Here is a 22023-nt window from a genome sequence, read left to right as displayed (position 1 = left end):
AATTGTACTACGAGACATGCTGAGGAGTACGAAAAATACCAGGGAGATGAGAGAGCCAACCAGGTTGCCAGTCTTAAAACACGTCTTCTGAGGCAACAGGATTTCTTCAAGAAGGCTACCAAAGACAGTAATGCAGCAGTCAAAGCTAGCTACGCCGTTTGTGAGTTGATTGATCCTGTGCTAAGTGATCCCAAATGGCTCATGGACTTGGCTTTTCTTGTTTATTATCACACATGAGCTTAATGTACTGAACAAGAAGCTACAAGGCCAGGGGCAAATTGTCAGTGCTGCCTATGACAACGTGAGAGCATTCTGGACTAAACTTGTTTTATGGAAAGCCCAGCTCTCTCAGACAAACCTTTGCCATTTCCCAGCATGCAAGGCTCTCGTGGATGCAGGCACACCATTCAGTGGTGAGAAGTATGTTGAGGCCATTTCGAAGCTACAGGAGGAATTTGATCACAGATTTGCAGACTTCAAGACACACAGCCACATTTCAAATTTTTGCGGACCCCTTCTCCTTTGATGTGCAAGATGCCCCTCCTGAGCTTCAAATGGAGCTCATTGACCTGCAGTGCAACTCTGCACTCAAAGCCAAGTTCAGGGAGGTGAGTGGAGAAGCAGACAAGCTTGGGCAATTTTTGAGAGAGTTGACCCCCAGCTTCCCTGAACTTTCCCGAATGTTCAAGCAGACCATGTGCCTTTTTGGGAGCACATACTTGTGTGAGAAGCTCTTCTCCACCCTGAACTTCATTAAGTCCAAGTACAGGTCCAGACTTACTGATGAGCATCTTCAAGCAATACTGAGGGTCTCCACTGCTTCCTCCCTCAAGGCAAATGTGACTATGTGAGAAGAAGCGCTGCCAGGTCTCTAGCAGCAAGGAGTAGGCAAGAGAAGCCGTGTTCAGAATATTTCATGTTCAATGATCCATTCAAGTTCAGAAAGTTAAAGGTTAAAGAGCTGTTAATACAGACATTTGAAACGGAATAAAAATAATTCATTTTCTCTACTTAGCCAGCCAGTGTATATCTATTGTATGCTCATTAGTATTATTTGGTTTTGTATTACTGATTGATTTATTTTTTATTCATCTTTAAGTTAATTTATTTAATTCATTATTTTTTGTTAAAAAATAAAGATATTTGATAACGTTGGAATGTTTTATCAGTGCTTTTCTTGTGGAAATCCTGATGCGGCCCAGTCTCACCCAGACTCGGCCTCTAGCGGCCCCCAGGTAAATTGAGTTCGAGACCCCTGGACTACACCCTAGACTGGTGGCCAGTCACCCATAGGGCGAACAGAGAGATAAACGACCATACACGCTCACAATCATACAGCCACCAGCAGGAATCGAGCCCGCGCCTGCCCGCAGCAAAGTGAGGCGAGTGAACCGCTACACCAAGAGGCCGAGGTTAACTTCATTGTCAGATTTAATTTCAATCTATTCTACCACCTTCACATTGTACACATACATAAAAAATGATTTCTGTGACAACATACATATGTTGAAATAGACGGCTAAATAGCTTTTCAACAGCAGTATACAGTAGTTCCTTTATGGGTGGTCATTTTTTCAAACATTTTTTGTTGAAGTAAAGTGACTTTAATATTGTAAAAAAATCCCCAGTTTATTTTACAATACATACTTTACAAGTAATAGTCATAGTAAATAAAAGCAATATTTTTCTATTTTTGTAATGAAGTGTAAAATAAAAAATAAAAACAATTATTCAATTATAAGGGTAATATTTAGAACAGGGGTGGCGAACAATTTAGACAAAAGAGCAAAATTTTTAAACTGTGAGATTAAAAGAGCCACACCCGCGGAGATGATTGGCAGTCCCTTACGTCAGAAGCAGCATAAAAAAATCCAATCTGCCAAGTTATTTTTTAAATATAATCTATTATTTATTTTTAATGGGCTTCGATAAATTTGAGTGTGCTTTAAGAGGGAATCAAAATAAGAGAAACATGAAACGAGGCAAAAAGCCATAGTATTTACAAAATATTCTATTAAGCAAAGAGCCACATTCATTTTGGCCAGGAGCCGCATGCAGCTCGAGAGCCACGTGTTGGCCACCCCTGATGTAGACTTTAATATAGTATTACATGCATGCATATTTGCAATAGTTCGTTATCTCCACAAATCCTTTTTTTAAATGCATTTTTGGACATTTTTATAATGAAACAGCAGAATGGAAATAATACATAAAATATATGTGTGCAGATTTGTAAATTGTAATACTACTATATTTATTAAAAATGTCTGCCTAACTATTACAATGATTTGTGTTTCTAGTAAAAAAATGACCAACAATATTAAGCTTTTCACTCTCCCCCCCAAAAAAACATTTTAAAGAAATCTTTACTTCCCAAAAAAAAGTTATATTTTAAAAGTTTGTGAATGTTTCTTGCAGAGAGGTTTGTCTTTCTTGGCAAAGAAGGTCTGGCCCTCCAAACTGGTGGAGCACACCTAGGGATACAAAAAAAAGGAATAAAAATAAAGACTTTTTCAGATCAAATATAGCTGATGATTGGAGACTTACACCGCAGACAAAGCAGTTGTCATGCCACGTGTATCCCAAGGCTTCCAGAAACTTGTCTCCCGCTTCAATGGGAAACTCGCAACCATGGCAACTGGTGCCAAACAAACTGTAGAAGTCTGGAAAAGACAATAAATTGAAGTAATTCCTTCCATTGATCAAGATGGATGTCCAGTCCGTTTGGACAGGGAAGGGTTGGCAGTGATCAAACGATCTCTCTCTGTCAACGGCAGAGCTGACTGTGTTGACTCGTTTGACTTCACTTCTGTTGGTTTCTGGCTTACCTCGTTCACAATAAGGTTCTCCATCCTCCAGGTGGAAAGTGTTATTTCGGATGGGCTGATGACAGGAGGCGCACAGGAAACAGTAGACGTGCCAAGTCTGCTTCAGGGCATTGATCACTTCCTGAAAAATTACAATGGCCCGTTTAGGTGATCTCATCTCATCTCATTTTCTGAACTGCTTTATCCTCATTAGGGCCACAGGGGGTGCAGGAGCCTATCCCAGCTGACTCCGGGCCAGAGCCAGGGGACACCCTAAATCAGTGGCCAGTCGATCGCAGGGGACAAGGAGACAGATAACCATGCACACTCACACCCATACCTAGGGGTACTTTAGCGTGTCCAATCAGCCTACCATGCATGTTTTTGGAATGTGGGGGGAAACCGGAGTACCCAGAGGAAACCCACGCAGGCCAGGGGAGAACATGCAAACTCCACACAGATGGACATGACCTGGATTTGAACCCAGGACCCCAGAGCTGTGAGGCCGACGCGCTAACCACTCACTCCTCCGGGCCGCCCTTTTAGGAGATAAGACCTAATAATGAAATATCAGTTTTTTTTTCCAAGATCTAAATAATTTTTTTTCATCAGGAGAGAGACTTGAAGGGCGACCCGGTGGCACAGTGACAACCTCCCTGAGCGCACTGAGTACCAGTGTGAGTGACATCATCGGTACTTGGATGATTCGCCTAAAGACGTTTCGCCGACGGACGTTTGACAGACGGGCAAACTACAAATTCCCATCTTTATAATGTAATATATAAAACGGTGAATGAAATCAACACATAAAAAGAACAATGAATCGATGTACATTAATGAGCATATGTCAACTAGCGCCAGTGTAGTAGAGATGTCACCTGTCACCCTGGCCAGTCTGGGCTGACCGGGCGCCAATATGAGAAGGTGCATCTAATTCTCATCGGAGGAGACATTGTGACGAGAGAGACAGAGGATACTGTACCATTAAGCGGTGTAAAATAACACACACTAATGCTTCTGCTTGAAGTTTATAAAAACTATCCGTCGTAAAGAGCTCACTCGCACCAGAGACAGCTTTAGTCAGATGGGAGGGGGGTGACCCCCTTTGACATCAGAACAGTTGGTATGCCTAAAGTTTAAGAAGGGGCAAAATAAAAACCTTCTCGAGTTTGTTCTTTCGCTGTTATATATATATATATATATATATATATATATATATATACACATACATATACATATATATATACATATATATATATATATATATATATATATATATATATATATATATATATATAGATAGACATACGAGCATTTCGAGAGATACGGGTAAAATTTCGAGCAAATAATTATCTCTATATACGAGAAAGCCAGGTGGCCAAGACATGAGAGGCTGTTTATCATTGTAACGCAATTTTTTTTTTTGACAAATAAGTATCTGTTCGAATCAAATTGCACAATCAAGAGAGCCATGACATTATGTTCTATATATATATATATATATATATATATATATATATATATATATATATATATATATATATATATATAAATATATATATATATATAGTTTTGAAGTGACTAACTCGTTGACACCGAAAGAGTTAAATCATGAAAAAAGAACCGGACAAAATCCACCCTTGCACACAGATTATGTTAAACCGATAGGGGATACAATACATTCCCACAACCAATGGGTGAAAACCTACTATTGAAAACTCCACTCGTAATCCACCGTATGACTATTTTTATTAAGTGAAGGTAATGTTAATCGCACGGCCCCCCCCCCGATGAATTACATCACACGTGTACAATTAAAACTAACATAACTCCCCGACTTTTTCCTGCTTCTTCTACGGGCTCATGACTCGTCTTAAAAATAGACATTCCCTACTCTGAAAAGTGTGAGAACACCACTGGGATCAGGAATCAATGAAAAAGCTGCAGGGTCACACTAAAATGGAGGGGCTTAGGAGCGAAAGGGTGAGAAAACAGGTTAATAAGATGTCCTAAGCCGCTCGGAGATGTGTGAGAAATGGAGGCTTTGGGAGGCCCTCAAGAGCTTTAGAACACGTGAACGGTGAACATTTGTGAACTCTCAGTAGAACTCACATATCTGAGCTTCTTAGCTTCAAACCTACACCTGCGGCCTAATGGATTTTACAGCTGAACAGACAAGGGGGCCCAACTACAACTAGTGATTACGAGGAGAGTAACAATACCTCGAATCGATTCATTGTTATAAAAGCAGCAGAAAGACAACCAAATCAATCGAAACACAAAACACGGATCACACGCGTGACAGAATGTAAAACTGTGATTTAACGTGATATTTTGTATCCCAATAGCAGAGCTGCCAACCTCCGTCGACCCCATTTCAGGAGTATCCTTGTCTCATTTCCGAAGTTTATCCGGAGTGAATGCAATTCACGCAAAATTGATATGCACTGAAGTTGCACAAGACAAATAATTCATCAGAACTTGTAACTCGGATGATTCACAATGACCTCTTGTTACCGAACTCTTCCAGTTTACAGTGCAGTTGAATCAAGATGGCGGAAGCCGTAGCGATGGTGGGAATTTTAAGGCATTTAAATGGGAAATGTGGTACTTTTCTGAAATGGTTGCTTCAAAAAAATGTAGGTGATAATTTTTGGGGGATTTCCGGAGTTTAGGGAGGTTGTCCGGAGTCCCGGAGTTTGCGTTGATTTTCCGGGTAAAATTCCGGAGTAGTTGGCAGCTCTGCAATAGGTTATCGAATAGCTCCCGTCAAGAAACGATGTCACCGCTTAATAAAGGAATCAACCTTTTCTACGTGACAAAAGCTTCGAATAGTGTCAGTGAACTGATTACTTCCATTCCTTCATTCTCTCCTACCATTCAAAATGAATTGGAAATCTATCTAGCACCATCAATTATACTCAAACATTCATTCAAAGTCAATCCTCCCAGTTTAAATGAGTTGGATGTCTATTGTAATCAAAAGTAGGCAATGAGTTAATATAGACTATTCTAGTGGAAATTCGTGGTTTATTGGAAAATTATGGTCATACAGTAATCCCTCAAATATTGCGGATAATGTAGACCGAGATGCCCACGATAATCAAAAAACCGAATCACCCCTATTATTATTACCATACTACGTTTTCGCGCCTATACAAAAATACAAGTACACAAGTACAATTATCATGAAGTGTATTTATCAAATACTACAGTTATAAGCATATGAAAAACCAATGTATTAATATTTAAATAATCTGTATATAAAAAATGTAATCCGAAGAAAAGGCACTATGTCCTTCACGACTGTTTGTGTTATTTGGCGCGTCATTCTTCTTCTACGGTGAAATTACAGTTCATCTGCGCCAAAGAAGCCAACTTCCGCCAATTTTCATCTCCTGTCTTACGCAATGTACTGAAGCCACGAATGTTGAAGCCGCAAAGTGGTAAAGGATCACAGTACAGTGTTGGTTCCTTTATTAACAGTGACTTCTGATTAAAGCAATATATCGATTCTTGCCGCAAGCATATTGATAACCTATTGAAAAACAAAGTATCGTGATATAACACCTTATCAATATGTTGTTAAACCACGAGTGCTAATGTAGCCTCAAAAACAGCAATGTTGATTCATGTTCTCAGGTTACATTCATTTGATTGACCAAATGACCTTGCTTAACCACCGATGAATCAATAATTTTGTGCCAGTTTCAGGTCAGTTTCTGTTTCTGTTCGGAAAATTTTGTGGGTCACTTCTTATACATTTGGCACACTCTGTTAAATAAAAATTCTAGTTTTTTTTTTATGGGGTAAGGATAATGACGATATAAATATATAGTTATATGTCAATAGAATGTTTCATATCATTTTGGCTGTATATATTGTCGTATCATACAGCACTAGCCACTGTCATTAATTTGAGTAATATAGCATACAAATACGGAGGTCCTGGGATCGAGAGGTTAGTGTGTCGGCCTTAAAGTTCTGAAATCGAGGGTTCGATCCCAAATCTGGACCTTCCTGTGTGAAGTTTGCATGTTCTCCTCGGGCTCGCATGGGTTTTCTCCGGGTACTCTGGTTTTCTCCCACATCCAAAAAACATGCAGGGTAGGTTGGTTGAACACTCTAAATTGCTCCTAGGTATGAGTCTGAGCGTGAATGGTTGTCTGTCTCTTTGTGCCCTGCAATTGGCTGGCCACCAATTCAGGGTGTCCCCGCCTGGTACCGGAAGTCAGCTGGGATAGGCTCCAGCACCCCCCGTGACCTAGCTCATCCACGAGGAGACAGACAACCATTGACGCCCACATTTTAGTGTCCAACCAGCCTACCATGCATGTCTTTGGAAGGTGGGAGGAAACCAGAGTACCCGGAGGAAACCCACGTAGGCCTGGGGAGAACATGCAAACTCCACACAGGTGGACTGACCTGGATTTGAATCCAGGACCACAGAACTATGAGGCTGACGCGCTAACCACTCATCCGCTGGGGTGAATTTGAACAAGTCAATCAAATTCAATCTATCGCCATCAATGGCAGCCAATGAATTAGCAATACTCACGCCGAGTATCTTGGCCTGGCAGCGGCTACATGTGGGGGCAAGTAATTCTTCGTAGCAGTGTTCGCAGTAAACACTGCCTTGCTCTTCCACGAAGCCAATGTCAGCGACGGAGGTGCGGCAGTGGATGCAATTGAATTCTTCCTTATGCCACGATTTCCCCATCGCAACCAAAAATGGGCCCCTAAACAACAATAATTAGAAAGCTCTGTGGTAATTATAGAATGTACGACTTCAATGGGACAGGAAATTTCTTTTTCTCTCTTTACCTGATGACCTTATTGCAGTGGGCGCACATGGGTGTGCGAGTCCCGGCAGGGTAGTGCTCTGCCATTTGAACCAGTGAGTCCTTGTCATTAGGGTGGGCAACAGGCTCGGGGCGGACAGGGGTGGGGCACACAGCCGTGCCACCGTTGGACTTCACGCCAAACGATGGGGTGATTAAACCACACTGTGAGATGATTCCTGAGGGGAAGATGGCGGGAATTCAGTGAGGGTGTAAGACTTCAAACAACATACCAAAACCTATTAAAACATTTCATTTGTACCATTAACGATGCTAGACAAATATTCATCTTCAATACCATGCATCCTCGTAAGGGTTGGGGGTTTGCCAGAGCCTATTCCAGCTGACTTCGGGCAGAGCAAAACACCCAAGACTGGTCGCCAGTCAGCCATAGGGCACATAGACAAACGACCATACGCACTCACAATCATACCGCCACCAGCGGGAATCGAGTCCGCACATGCGCGCACCAAAGTCAGGCAAGTTTTCACACCTATAGGACGCACTTAAAAGTCTAACATTTTCGCTAAAATGGATGGGGCGCCCAATCAGTCGGTGCGCCTATATGTACTAAATTCAAAATTTTGTATGACCCTGACTGCTTGACTGAGTGGTTTCATTTCTTGCCAACATGAAACTTATTGCGATCAACCCAGCGGATGTTCATTCTAAAAATAGCCTTCCCGCGTATTTCAAGCATTACGGTAAATCCATTCAAAACATCCCAGACGAGTGACAAGGCAATTGACTTCCGTGTGCCTGTAGCCCTTTTAACCTCCCATACAAAGGCAGGCAGGCAGCGTAGCAGAAGTTACATGACGATTTGGAATGGATTGTCTATGCATGGGCCAAAGTGCCGGTGAGCACTGTAGTTTGAGCTTTCGTCAAAGCTGGAATCACTATTACGAAGCCCAACGGCGACAACTCTGACCCTGACAATGAGATGGAACCCAGAATTGTTGGCGAAATCTCTATGTTGGATACAGAAGATGAGGACTTTGAAAGATTTGTAGATGTTTGAATACTTTGACTTATATTTTCGCGAATACACATTAGGTCAATAAAACAAAATCAAACTCAGTTTTGCTTGTGTTGCCTTTTTTAAAACATAAGCTAGCATGCATGCTAACGCGTGCGTTGTACTAGCAGAACCATTGCAGCGCGCCCTTTCAAACAAAGCGCCTTTTTATTGACAAAAAACAGAAAATACACCCGCAACTGCGTCTTATAGGTGTGAAAATACGTATACATATATATATATATATATATATATATATATATATATATATATATATATATATATATATATATATATATATATATATATATATATATATATATATATATATATATATATATATATATATATATATATATATATATATATATATATATATATATATATATGGTGCAGCCTCGTGGTGTAGAGGTTCACTCGGCTGACTTAGGTGCGGGCTGGCGTGGGTTCGATTCCCGCTGGTGGCAGTATGACTGTGAGTGCGAATGGTCGTTTGTCTCCCGGTGGTGCCTGTGACTGACTGGTGACCAGTCTAGGGTGTTTTACTCTCCCTTTCGCCCAAAGTCAGCTGGGATAGGCTTCAGCAAACTTACAAGGATGTGTGGTATGGAAGATGCACATGATTTAGCTTCACTGGCAAGAAAAATGACGTGGTGGCCAAATGTGGCCCTTGGACCTCGAGTTTGAAACATGTACACTCGAATAGCCTATATATTTCCCTCAATTTACTGTGTTAGACACACACACAGAAAATAAGAAATATGGGGTACTCAGATTTGACTGGCTGAAATACTACCAGCATTGATAAAATTGAAATTGATCCATTTCATCATTCCCAACACTGTTTATCCTTTTCAAAGTCACGGGTTGGTGGAGCCTATCATTCCTGACTTTGGGCTAAAGGTGGACTACTCTCTAAACTGTTTGCCAGTCAGTTGTAGGGCACATGTAGAGATGGACAACCATTCACAATTACAATCATAATCCCGCTGAATGGGAATCAATCTCACGCTCCCCATACCATGAGTGACTTTAAATGGAAATACTTCCTAAAAATACTGGTCTTTTTTCTACAATTACAAACTGAAAAATGAACATCAGTGTGTGTGTGTGTGTTTATATATTTTTTTATTAAACACAATTTGTTCATGATAATGTGTTTTATATCCCTTTAAAGCAGTGGTTTTCAAACTGAGGATTCCAGAATACCAATTTCCTGAGGGAGGAAATGATGCATTTTGTGTTTTGGTGTGATAGTTTCCTTCCAGGTGCGCGAGTTGTTTAACTTTTGCCCTTTTGCGTTGCACACCCAGCAGGTGTCAGCAAGGCCAGCCAGCTAACTCCAAACTAAGAAATTCCACACGAGTCGTAAAAAGAAACATTCCACACATATGCCAAACCACATAAACAAACTCCAGTTGCTCAAACTCACTGAGAGTAGACACTTGGTTATACATGGAGGCACAAAATGGCGGATGGACACACTTATGTGTTGGATGTGTGTTGTGCGATATGGAGTAAAACTTCAAAACTTCTTTTTTAAATTCCCATTAAACCAAGCCATAAAAAATGTTATTTCTCAAATAGTGCTGTAGTCTAAAACAATCCACTGTCGACAGCAGCAACAGAGTAGCATACAAATGTTGGATTAGTTGTAAAGATATGAGCGGCACGGTGGATGATTTGGGGAGCTGTCCGCCCCACAGTTCAGGGATCGGGGTTCCGACCTTGCTGTGGGGAGTTTGCATGTTTTTGCCATGGATGTGTGGCTTTTCTCCGGTTACACAATTTTATCCCCCACATACAAAAAACATGCATGGTAGGCTGCTTGCACACTCTAAATCAGGGGTCTCCAAACTTCCACAACGATTTCATTCTAACCAAACAAGACGACAACTTTTGACCAATTTTGCAAATATATTCAGTTGATCGAAGTCTGGTGGTACTTGTTTTAGCAGAAACACTATTGGTTAAACTGTCTATTCTGGATCGATTGGAACAAAAACAAGGACACACAGCGGCCCTTGAGGACCGATTTGGGGACCCATGCACTAAATTGTCCCTAGATGTGAGCGTGACTCGTTGTTCGTCTCATTGTGCCCGTCCCAACTCAAACATATTAGCCATAGAGTGCTGTCCTTGACAGCCAAAGAGTATTTAGTAGATGCTTTAACAGTGATAAATTATCTTTAAAAAAATTGGCTGCGAAATAAGATAGTGTTGACTTCATTTTAGTATCAATGCATTATCTTTGATCGGAATGATCGGTTGAAAGAAACATGGGTGCACTGATGCCATAGTGGTAAGGGTGATGAAAGGGCTTTTAATGATTGAAATTAGTTGAGTTTTTCACTCGTAAATGTCCAATCCATTTGAAGCGCGAAGGTAGTGAATGAACGAATAAACCCTCCAGCTTCAATCTGTCATGAGTTGCCTATGGCTGCGGACTGGAGTAGAACCCAGCAGAACGAGAGGCAAGTGCTGGTGCACAAATTAGGATTTTGATGAAAAATAATCATACAAATAATAAAAACTAGGACAAAATTAGGAAAATACAAACTTAACACGACGACGAATATGCAACCATTACACACAGAAAATGTCCAATCCATTTGATAAAAAACATAAAATACTGGAAAAATTTATAAGTTGACAGGTATGTATTTATTATGATTTTTAAAAAGTGGTTTACGCCGATACCACACAGTCAAGTAACAAAATTGATGGAACACTCTAAATTACCCCTAGATATGAGTGTGAGCATAAATGGTGGTCCATCTCCTTGTGCCCTGATATTGAGGATGTCTCCCACCTAAGGATAAGTGGTTCAGAAAATGAATGATTGAATGAATTATTATTGATACTGGAAAGAATTGTGTTCATTGTGTACATTACTCACGCAGGGATGGCAGGAGGGAGTCAAATTGCTAACTTTCTGTGATTATAGGGACATCAGGAGGCCAATTGCTGGTACTACTTTGACACATTAATTTTCTGTACCGCTTATCGTCATGACACCCTGACTTGGTTGAGGGCCAATTACGGGACATAGGGAGATGGACTCATGGCTAGGGGCAATGTAGATTGTTCAACCCTGCCTACCATGCATGTTTTTGGGATGTAGGAGGAAACCCACACAGAACCAGGGAGAATATGCAAACTCCACACAGGAAAGTTGGAACCCACTGGGGATGGAACCTTCGATCTCACAATTGTGAAGCGGATGTGCTAACCACTCTTCCGTTCACTATGGCATATGAAAACCCAAAATGTACCAAGTCAGTGCAAAATGGACACCATTTGATGTCCAACATGTACATTGCAGTAGCAGGTCTTTATACAATAACACCTGGAGATATGAGGTTATTGCATTCCGGGACCAAGCTCTTATGTCAATTTACTCGGATCTCAAATCAAATTTTCCAAAAGAAATGAACTAAATACAAATGTGACGATGGATTTTTTTTTTTTTTTGTTCTAATTCACCACCTACTCATGAGGTAACAAATACCTATCTAGTGGTTATGATGTTCAATACTAAAATCTGAAATTATTCAGTACAGACAGAGGGCAACACACTCATAACAATAACACATTTTAAATTTAACTTAAATGAACTTAGATTACGATACACACACTTAAATGGGTGTAGCTTTGTTGTGCTATAACCGAGGCAAAAGTGTTAATGTATTCCACCGCGGCTTTCGAGTCGGAACTTGGTGCTTCTCCATGCCTCAGAACTGAATCCCAGTTTGTTTTTTGAAACTATCAAACCAGCCACAACTCGCTTTGAAGGGTTCAGCTGGTGTCGTTTTGGATTGGATTGGATAATTTTATTCATCCCGTATTCGGGAAATTTCATTGTGACTGTAGCAAGAAAAGGCATAGTTATAAGTTAGACAGTACAGTCGCAAAGGCCACAGAACAACAAGGCAAAGGGACAAAGTACAAAGCAAATCAAAGTCAATGGGATCATTAAGAATCACCAAATCAAATCATTAAGACAGAAAAGCAGCAAAAACACAAAACGAGCAAGAGTGGACTGAGCTACCGCCACCGGCTGCCACTTGAACGGCGCCATCTTGGTTGCGGTAGCAAAGACGGATACAGACTCAAAAAGATGTTGTAAAGTTGGACAAAAACTGGAACCACACACAGGAAGTCTTCCACGTTTCAGATGCTTGCTTTGCTTTCAAGTCCATGTAGATTCTGCTGGCTTTTTCGCAATTATCGACTCGCTCACCCTATCTCCCGCTAACTGTTTATCTTTTAACCATATTAAACAAAGGATCTCCATCTCCTCATAAATGTCACTGCGCAGCTTGGAAATGATGCATAGCCCTTCATTGCAGTGGCTTTGGACTATTGTTTTTCCCTTAATTTTGCACTGATTAATGTAGAAAAGGCAACCTGTATGGCCGGTGCTCGTAGACATCTTTACGCGAGAAAGAGAGAGCGATGCTGTTCTCATAAGCAGTCTCTCGCATACTTGATGGCCCCATCGGGAACCGTCTCTGCTGCTCGTATCTCAAATTTGCCTCGCATGTCAAGGCAAAAAAATTGCTCGGAATTTTCCTCGTATCTCAAATTTCTCGTATGTTGGGACACTCGTATGTCGATAGAAAATGTCATTGACAACAAAAGTAATTATGTCTTACAGCAGTAATCTGTACACACATAAAAAGAGAATTACCGTGGGTTGTTGGGGGTGATTTCATCATGGTCTTGAGAGTAGCTGAATTGTGGCTGGTAGGCTCTGGCTCTTCTTCACTGTGAAAAGGAAAGTAAATCATTGACATGCAATTGGATTGGAGCCGATATTCATATGTGATGCATTTTAGTTTTAGGGGTGTTTCTAGAGTATTTTGTTCGAAGCTAGACTAAATGGCATCTCATGCAATATTGCTTTTCCTTATTATATTGCATCTCTACTGCCAGGTCAGCAATTTAAAACAGAATGTGATCTCAGATTTCTTAGAACAACGGGTTTAAACTTGCGACACATACCCTAATGAGTGTTTTGCAACCAGAATGACTGTTTTGCTGTGGCGAAAAGTCAGTCTTTTATGAAAAACTATGACCACCAGTGGCGATTAGTTTGCAGGTCTGAGTTGGAAATTAATTAAAGTGAATGAAGATGTTTTTGTGGGAGTTGAATATGCCACCAAAACATGATCAACTTCAGTTCAAGTAAATTCACCATCTTTTGCCGTCAGAATCTCATGAGGCTCACTGACCCTTCATTCATCAAGCGCAATTACACTACCGCTCGTTTCTACGCCATCCCGTACAATTAGGAGGGAGGTTTGTCCCATTGCGTCGGACTGATTGGTTGATTAACAAAGAGAGCTCTGCTGTTTGCGTTCATTAGCAGCCCATCTGGACACAGAATGAGTTTGTTGACTCAAGCTAGAATATTGTGCAAGAGGAAGGATGAAGTGTGTGATTTTATCAACACTGGTCAGCGTAATGCTATCACCGTTAGCTACTGTATTCAATTACTCAGGGAGTAATGCATTATTTTTGGGGGTGTCTTTATCCTGTTAACTAACCAACTCACAAACAAGATGTGTTGCCACTATTTGTTTTAAAGAATGCTTCTATATCTGTACCCAGATCTATTTTACTTCTTAAATAAAGTTAGTATTTCTGATTTTAACTAACTTATTTCATTATTTTTGCTCTAACAAGCACAGAACCATTAAAATGTAATATTATAGAATAACTGAACAACATTAACAGCCTTTTTTGGAAAGATGATTTTCCATGTGAATGATCTCATGTCTGAGTTGACACAATTTAAAATGTGTTAGTTCATGTCTGGCAATTGTTGCCATTTAAGAAGACCATACTAGCATCACTATCATCTAGGTACATTTTTAAGACTTTCGAGACATGTGACTTTTTGGGGTAATTTAACAACTTAAATTTTATTGAATATTTTAATTATTTTTGTTCATTCTGTTATTCATTCATTTTCCATTCTGCTTATCGTCACTATGATCGTGGGGGCACTGGAGCCTATCCCAGCCAAATATGGGCAGTCGGCAAGGGACACCCTGCATTGGTTGCCAGTCAATCACAGAGAAAATTATTATTGTCATTCATATTATTTTTAAAATAAACACATTTGTAAAAATAATAATGAAATTAAATCAATACAAATAAACTAAAAAATATATAAAAACTTAAATGAATGTTGGTTATCTAATTATGGGTAAAAAACAGTATGGTTATTTTGCTTTTTTAAATGTCATAGTAATTCATAGTATTTAAATTAGAAAAGAACATGACTTGGAATATGACTTTTTCTCGGATTGTGACGACTTTATTATCGCAATATTACAACTTTTTTTCTGATAATATTACAATTTTAATCTCAAATTAAAATTCATTTACTTTACTCTCACCGGCCTATGTTTTCTCTTTATTTGGCCCAAAAACTCCTTCAAAAAAGTCACAATGAAATAAAGAATCAGTATCTTAATATTGCTTGAAGTAAGACAGAAATTGCTGCTTCAATCGTTTCAAGTCTTTTGATGTCAGAGCAGCAAATGCGTTTCCACTGACTTTTCAGCAGAAGACAGTCCATATGTCCCTGGAGACAAATTTTCACACTCCACGCAGCTTTTGGCAGGGTCTTACAGAGACCACTCGCCGGCTCCTAGACACAACTGTACACCACTAAAGAATGAAGAGCGTGTGACAATGTTCAATGAAAGACCATCTGCTGTGGGGACAAGTGAGGGGCAGTAACGTTAATGGACCATTTGCTGGATGGTCAAATAAAAGCCAGACGTTGTTTGAAGTGCAGCACCACCAATCAACACATTGGCTGCCATTTGTTGCCAGAACCTCGCAGTTGTTAAACTTGTTTATCTTATATTACAGCTGTGATTAAAATGTCTCTGACGAAAAATAAAATACGTACCCAATTCCATTTGAGACTGTACTAAACCATTGCACTATTTTTAACTCATTCATAGCCATTGACAGCATAGACATCAAGTCCAATTGAACTGAGGTGGCATTTAAGGATTATCCTTCAGTGTAACTGACGGCTGGCAATAGAATGCTAGACCTGTTTTTATTTCCATTTTTATTTTTTAAATTTAGCAATTATTTGATTTGATTTATTTCTTTTAATGTATTACTTTTTTTTCAGAAAAGAAATATGCGATGTAGTGAAGCCGCGATAGTTGAAGCTACGAAGTGAAGAAAGATCACAGCATGTGCCGCGTTGTATTTTTGCGGTTTATTATCACTTAATAAGGGGAATTGTAAGCATTAATAAGGGGAGCGATTTGCCGAGGTTGACAGGTAGGACCACTAGATAGGTGGTAGGATATTTGTGAGTAGGTCGTGAATTAGAACAAATAAAAAGATGTTTTACCGTTGTCATATCCTGTTTTGGTGGGGGTTTTTCAGAGGATTGGAATGAATTAATTTGTATTTAGTTATTTTCCATGGGAAAATTTGATTTGAGATACGGGAAAATTGACATACGAGCTCGGTCACCGAACGGATTAAGCTCGTATCTTAAGGTATTACTGAATGTACGCATGAAACAACCTTGAAATAAAGAAATAACAATTAAATAAAATAAATAAACAAATATTCAAAAATAGAAAGAATATTGAAAGTCACATTTCATTTTTTTTATTATTATTTATTCAATTGCGCAGTTATTTAATTGTTAATAAAATGGAGTTAGCGTTTATGTTTTCAGTTTTTATCATATGAATAAACACTACTCATTCATTCATTTTCTGAACTGCTTTATCCTCACTAGGGTCGCAGGGGGTGCTGGAGCCTATCTCTTTAACCTTGGGCACCAGGCGGGTGACACCCTGCCAGCCAATCGCAGGGCACGAGGAGACAAACAACCATTCACGCTCACACTCATACTTAAGGGTAATTTAGATTGTCCACCCAGCCTACCATTCATGTTTGGCATGTGGGAGGAAACCGTAGTACCCGGCGAAAACCCACACAGGCCTGGGGAGAACATGCAAACTCCACACAGGTGGACCAATCTTGACTTGAACCTAAGACCCTAGAGCTGTGAGGCCAAAGCGCTAACCACCCCATCACCGGGCCACCCTTGAGAACAGTATTTTTACATTTTAATATTAATACTATTTAATAATAATACTTTTTATAATAGTTCATTTTGAACATTTGATTTTTATTTTTGTATATTTCATCAAGGAAAAATGGTCTTTTGAAATTGGAAATCTTGTTAATTTTTGTTATCATTCATGTTGTCTATAATACATTGATTCCAATATTAAGGAAAAGAAAAATATAATACAAAGAGGGAAAAAAGAGAGAAGACAGAACAAGAACAAGGAATATATGCAGCAACTTTATTGGCTATAAGAGATAATCAAATCATTTTTAAACACCACTTCAAATATGAGAAGCCGACACCAAGTAAACATGAACAGGAGGAATATTTTACATAGCCAGGGCCTTTTTAAAGGGGTTGTCCTTCAAACAATCACTCCACTTGATCGTCTCGCCTAAAATCACCTCCACATCTAATTTCTTTTTCATTGTCACCTTTTTTTCCTCAGTCGCTCCAAGTGTCCTAAAGCACTATTGTGGCATATACTTATGTCCCATTATGGACTCCTGCATCCAAGCACATGCACATATATATATATATACACATCCTAACAGACTATATAAAGTCAACTTGCATCAAGCATTGACATCCTCCAAAATCTTTCTAGGTTTTTATCTTCCCCAGTTGGCAAAACCTACTCTACGTATTTGGTTTGGTGCGTATGCCTGTTTGAGTTCAAGATAACTCAAAAACGAACAAAGGGATGAGTATCCAAACTTGAGGGATATTTTTGGGGTCACTGGGTCCAAGATTAAAGGTCAAAGAAGACATAAATACTTTAGTGTTCGAGATAACTCAAAATTTGAGGTTACTGAGATCATAGGTCACACAGGTCAGAAAAGGAATTCGGCAATAACTTGTTTCATACTTAAAGGGAGTGCCCACTCTACCAAATATGGCGATGTGTTGGCAGGAGTCTGCTCTCTTACAGTGCTCCTCTAGTTTTTCATTGAACTTGCAAGTCAACCAGTATCACTGTGGTCCACTTTGGAGGTTCCACTAAATTGTTGGACATGTTTATTCCTTGCCTTTTCTTTCTTTATCGCGAACAAAGATTGGTAGTTGTAAAACAGGACATGACTTGACTATTTGGAAGATGAGGCAGGAAAACACACGATTAGCCACCAGTCGACTACGAGCATTTAACGTGGATGAGTAGTATTAGCTCTCGTTCCACATGTCTGCACCATAATTTTCTGTCATGCCATCAAGCCACTTCAGCAGTCAATCATACTGACACATACATCAAATATATCCATAAAAATACACACAGACAGGTCTACTGGACATTAAGGGTGCGGGCGGACACACCGTGGTGCCAGTCCCTCAGCTCGCCGTACTTTGGGCCAATCACCAACCGCGTGGTGGTCTTGTTCACTCTAACAACCGGGACGCAAGAGAACATGGATTCAGCATCACAAGGTCCAATTAACCAACAACACAAGAACCACTCAGATGCAGGGAAGATGCTCGTGTTATTACAGGCACAGGAGTAAAAGTATGGTAATATGGTAGTAAAATGACCTCACCGCCGCCAAACTGTTTTTTTTCTATTTAGCTATTGATTCGCCTCATTGTTGAATGTTACAAATTTTCATTTTGTTTTTAGAGAATACATGGCTATTTTTCTTTTAAACTTCATCAAACTGGGAGTAAATATAATAAATTAATAATATAATACAATATGATACGATACAATATAATATAATACAGTGGTACCTCGACATACGAGTGCCCCGACATACGAGCAATTTGAGATACCAGTAAAATTTCGGGCAAATATTTATCTTGAGATACGAGACAAATTTTGATATACGAGCAGACAGCGGACGCGAGAGGCTGCTCATAAGAACATCATGGGCACTGTTTCTTTCCCCCCAACTCCCTCGTGTAATGTCTCTCTGGTCGCAACTCCCCCGTGTAATGCCTCTGCGAGCACTTGGCGGAGTGTTTTTTTCAGTGTTTTTTTCCCATCAGTCATTGCGAATGGCGAGGCGATCGCTACTACGAGAATTATATATACAGATGCTCCCCTACTTACGAACATTCGAGTTACGAACAACGGTACAACGGAAAAATGTTCGGAAAGAGATCCTGTAAGTTAGATTTTGTATTGCGCGCCTTTTTCCGAGTAGTGCTTCTTTCCGCCGCTAATACCGACACCTGGCGCTGTGAGAGCTTACCCAGCATCCACCTTCCTCTGCCCAGTTTGTTGCAGTGCGTAAGTGCGTGAACGTATCTCCAGTGCGCAAGTGCGTGAACGTATCTCCAGTGCGCAAGTGCGTGAACGTACCTCCAGTGCGCAAAGAACTTTTTTCATTTTTATCATTAAATATCTCGTGCATCCATTATTCAATATGGTTGGTGAAAAGCGAAAGGCTACTAGTGAGGGTGGTAGTGCAAGGAAGAGGCAAGCCATTTCATTTGAAACGAAAGTGGCAATAATAAAGAAGCTTGATGCGGGTGAGAAAATGGTGAGCTTTGCACGGGCATACAACTTGAATCGTTCGACCGTCGGTGTATTGAACGTTGCACAAAGGTTGCAAATCAATTGAATGATGCCATACAGTGCTACCGCATCATTTATGATGAAAAAAACAAGAAAACTGTGCAATCGTCATTAGATCGCTTCTTTCGGCCAGTTTCTAGTAAATCTCTCTCTCTCTAACAAACGTAGTATGTATACAGTACTGTACCTATTCTCTCCATTTTATTAAATGTTTTTTTCAGTGCAAACCAATGCAGGTTACTTATACAAGCCTTAAACATACAAATGCACTTATATAAACCTTCAATATATAAATTATAATACAAAATATAGCACTGAAGCAACTGACAAACAAATTAACCTTACGAACAATCGCTCGGAACGTAACTCGTTCTTAAGGGAGCGTCTGTACTATTTCTCGTTGGCAAGTGGTCGTGTGTTATCCTATTGTGAGTACATTTGTGTGCATCATTTTCGGAATATTTTGAAGGGAATACAAAAGCAAACAGGCTTTCTTGCATCTGAAAGTCAGGGTGGAGGCGGGGCAAATAGAGCCAACCTGATACCAGAAGAAAGGTATCAAAATGTAAAACAAAATTAGAATTAAGTTTAGTGTAAGGTTATATTAAACGTATTTTTGAGTGTCTGCATTGTAATCCAAGTTCATTTAAATTTGTTTATGTTATGTTACGAGCGCGTTGCCGTGCAAAAAGTCCCCACCCCTCTCTCCCCCCTCTCTCGGTCCCTTTCTTCCATCTACGAAATCTGTCTAATTTTAGTTCTATTAAACACATTTTAGTATACTATTAAACCACTAGTTATTTGTTACTTTGTTAATAGATGGCGAATTAGAACAAATAAATCATTTTTTCCAATCCAATATCCTGTTTTTGGTGTTTTTTCAGAGGGTTGGAACGAATTAATTTGTTTTTAGTTCATTTCTATGGGAAACATTCGTTTGAGTTACGAGAAAATCGACATACGAGCTCAGTCCCGGAACGAATTAAGCTCGCATCTCGAGGTACCACTGTATAATACGATATGATACGATACGATACGATACGATATGATATGATACGATACGATATAATATAATATGATACGATGTAATCTAATCCAACCTCACGTAACGTAACATAACATAATATAATATAATAATCAGATTCATAATAAATACCTTTTTTTTCAGGTAAAAAATATTGCATTGCTCAAAATTCATGTATTAAATATGATACATATGACTATATATAGATGAAAATAACTGACATGACTTTTTGTAGGTTTTTTAAATTGGTATTTTAGTATTTTAATTCATTTCATTGGAGTTCAATTGAGTAATGGTAACGAAGGACAGACAACATTGACGAAGGTAAACATTAGCCTTGGTCTACACTTTTATAAAGCAATTATCGTCTAATAGGCATATGAAATGTATCTAAAAGTATATTAAAAAAATCAAAGTATCAAGGCTAAAATCCTATTTCTAAACACAATATTAATTGCAAAAGTATCAATTTTCAGTTATTTATTTCTCACAACTCTTGATAGAAATGGAGGATATTTTTGCATATAACTCACCATCTGCCACTGATGGTCCCTATTGTCCAATTCTTTTGAAGTGGGAGGGTGTTCATTTACTGCCACCCTCCCAATTCAAATTAATTTGGCATAAAATCATTTAAGCGTAGTATTGTGAAAACAATATCGATTAATAATTATTATTTGTATTTAAAAAAAAGTGATCTATGCCTCCTTAAATTTTTAGCAAAGTGTGACTGTGTTAAACATGGAAAAAGCAATCCCAGGTTAAATGCCATGCAACTCACAGCGAGGCCTTTGCTGCCCAAAAAACAACCATCTGAGTCAAAGACCGATGACAAACCACACCAAACTTCTATTTTTAACACCATAGCATGTGGAAAATTAGGCTACACAATTCAGTGTTGACAAAAGGATTGTTATATTTGCACATTTTCTGTGAATTTCTATTTTAAACCAATATATCTATTTAAAATAAAAAATAGAAAACACAAACACAACAAGCAAACACTTTGTCTGTATTGAATGAATGGCAAGTACTTACTTTGTTTTCGTGGCTGTGTCTGCTTCTTCTTCTTGAGCTAAAAATGGATTAAAAAAATACATCTGACTTTTATTATTTCTGGTAGTAGGATTAGTTTATTTAAAAACTATATATACATATATATATATATATATATATATATATATATATATATATTAAAAATTTTAAATTAAGCAATAATATGTATCTTATTCAATTTTAATTTAAATATTAATGTATCTTATGTATTATATTACAATATTAAATATTCTAATTGAAACTGAACTAAAAACAAATTAATTTCAAAATGAAATAATAATAATAAAAAGTAATAAAAATCTAAGTTTAAAATGAAAAAGTAGGCTTTCCAGTAATATTAATAGTAGTAATGCTGCCACAATTCATCGACAAATTGACACAACTGAAAATGGTGCATATTCTCTTCTTTGAACCTCTTACCAGTAAACATTACATGATTGTCATCGCCCTATATAAAAGCAAACTGATTATCTTTGTATTTACAGTATTTTCCACAATATAAGGCGTACCTTCAATAAATTACCTATCTTAAAATTTGCGTCATATACTTAAAGGTGCACCGGATTATAAAATGCAGTAGTGGTAGAGTTCATAGTAGTATTAGGGGATTGTATTCTACATCAACTAGATGGATCTG

General features: G+C 38.9%; 1 protein-coding gene across 3 annotated transcripts in view; it reads right to left on the bottom strand.

Annotated features, from left to right (window-relative positions):
* Window positions 1–1759: 1759 nt before the first annotated feature.
* pdlim5a (PDZ and LIM domain 5a) overlaps window positions 1760–22023 on the bottom strand; it is a 54505-nt gene continuing 34241 nt past the window's right edge. For all 3 annotated transcript variants that reach the window (XM_077601669.1, XM_077601670.1, XM_077601671.1), the window contains 7 exons: window positions 21369–21405; window positions 13360–13436; window positions 7632–7827; window positions 7366–7546; window positions 2829–2949; window positions 2548–2663; window positions 1760–2474 (listed from right to left, as the gene is read on the bottom strand). In XM_077601669.1, the coding sequence (XP_077457795.1) occupies window positions 2385–2474; window positions 2548–2663; window positions 2829–2949; window positions 7366–7546; window positions 7632–7827; window positions 13360–13436; window positions 21369–21405 (818 nt within the window). In that variant the 3' untranslated portion in view covers window positions 1760–2384. The remainder of the gene's footprint in view (window positions 2475–2547; window positions 2664–2828; window positions 2950–7365; window positions 7547–7631; window positions 7828–13359; window positions 13437–21368; window positions 21406–22023) is intronic.

The sequence above is a fragment of the Stigmatopora argus genome, chromosome 5 (assembly GCF_051989625.1).
Source record: "Stigmatopora argus isolate UIUO_Sarg chromosome 5, RoL_Sarg_1.0, whole genome shotgun sequence".
NCBI lineage: Eukaryota > Metazoa > Chordata > Actinopteri > Syngnathiformes > Syngnathidae > Stigmatopora > Stigmatopora argus.
Note: the sequence above shows the minus strand (reverse complement) of the source record. Positions and strands in the feature narration are given on the sequence as shown.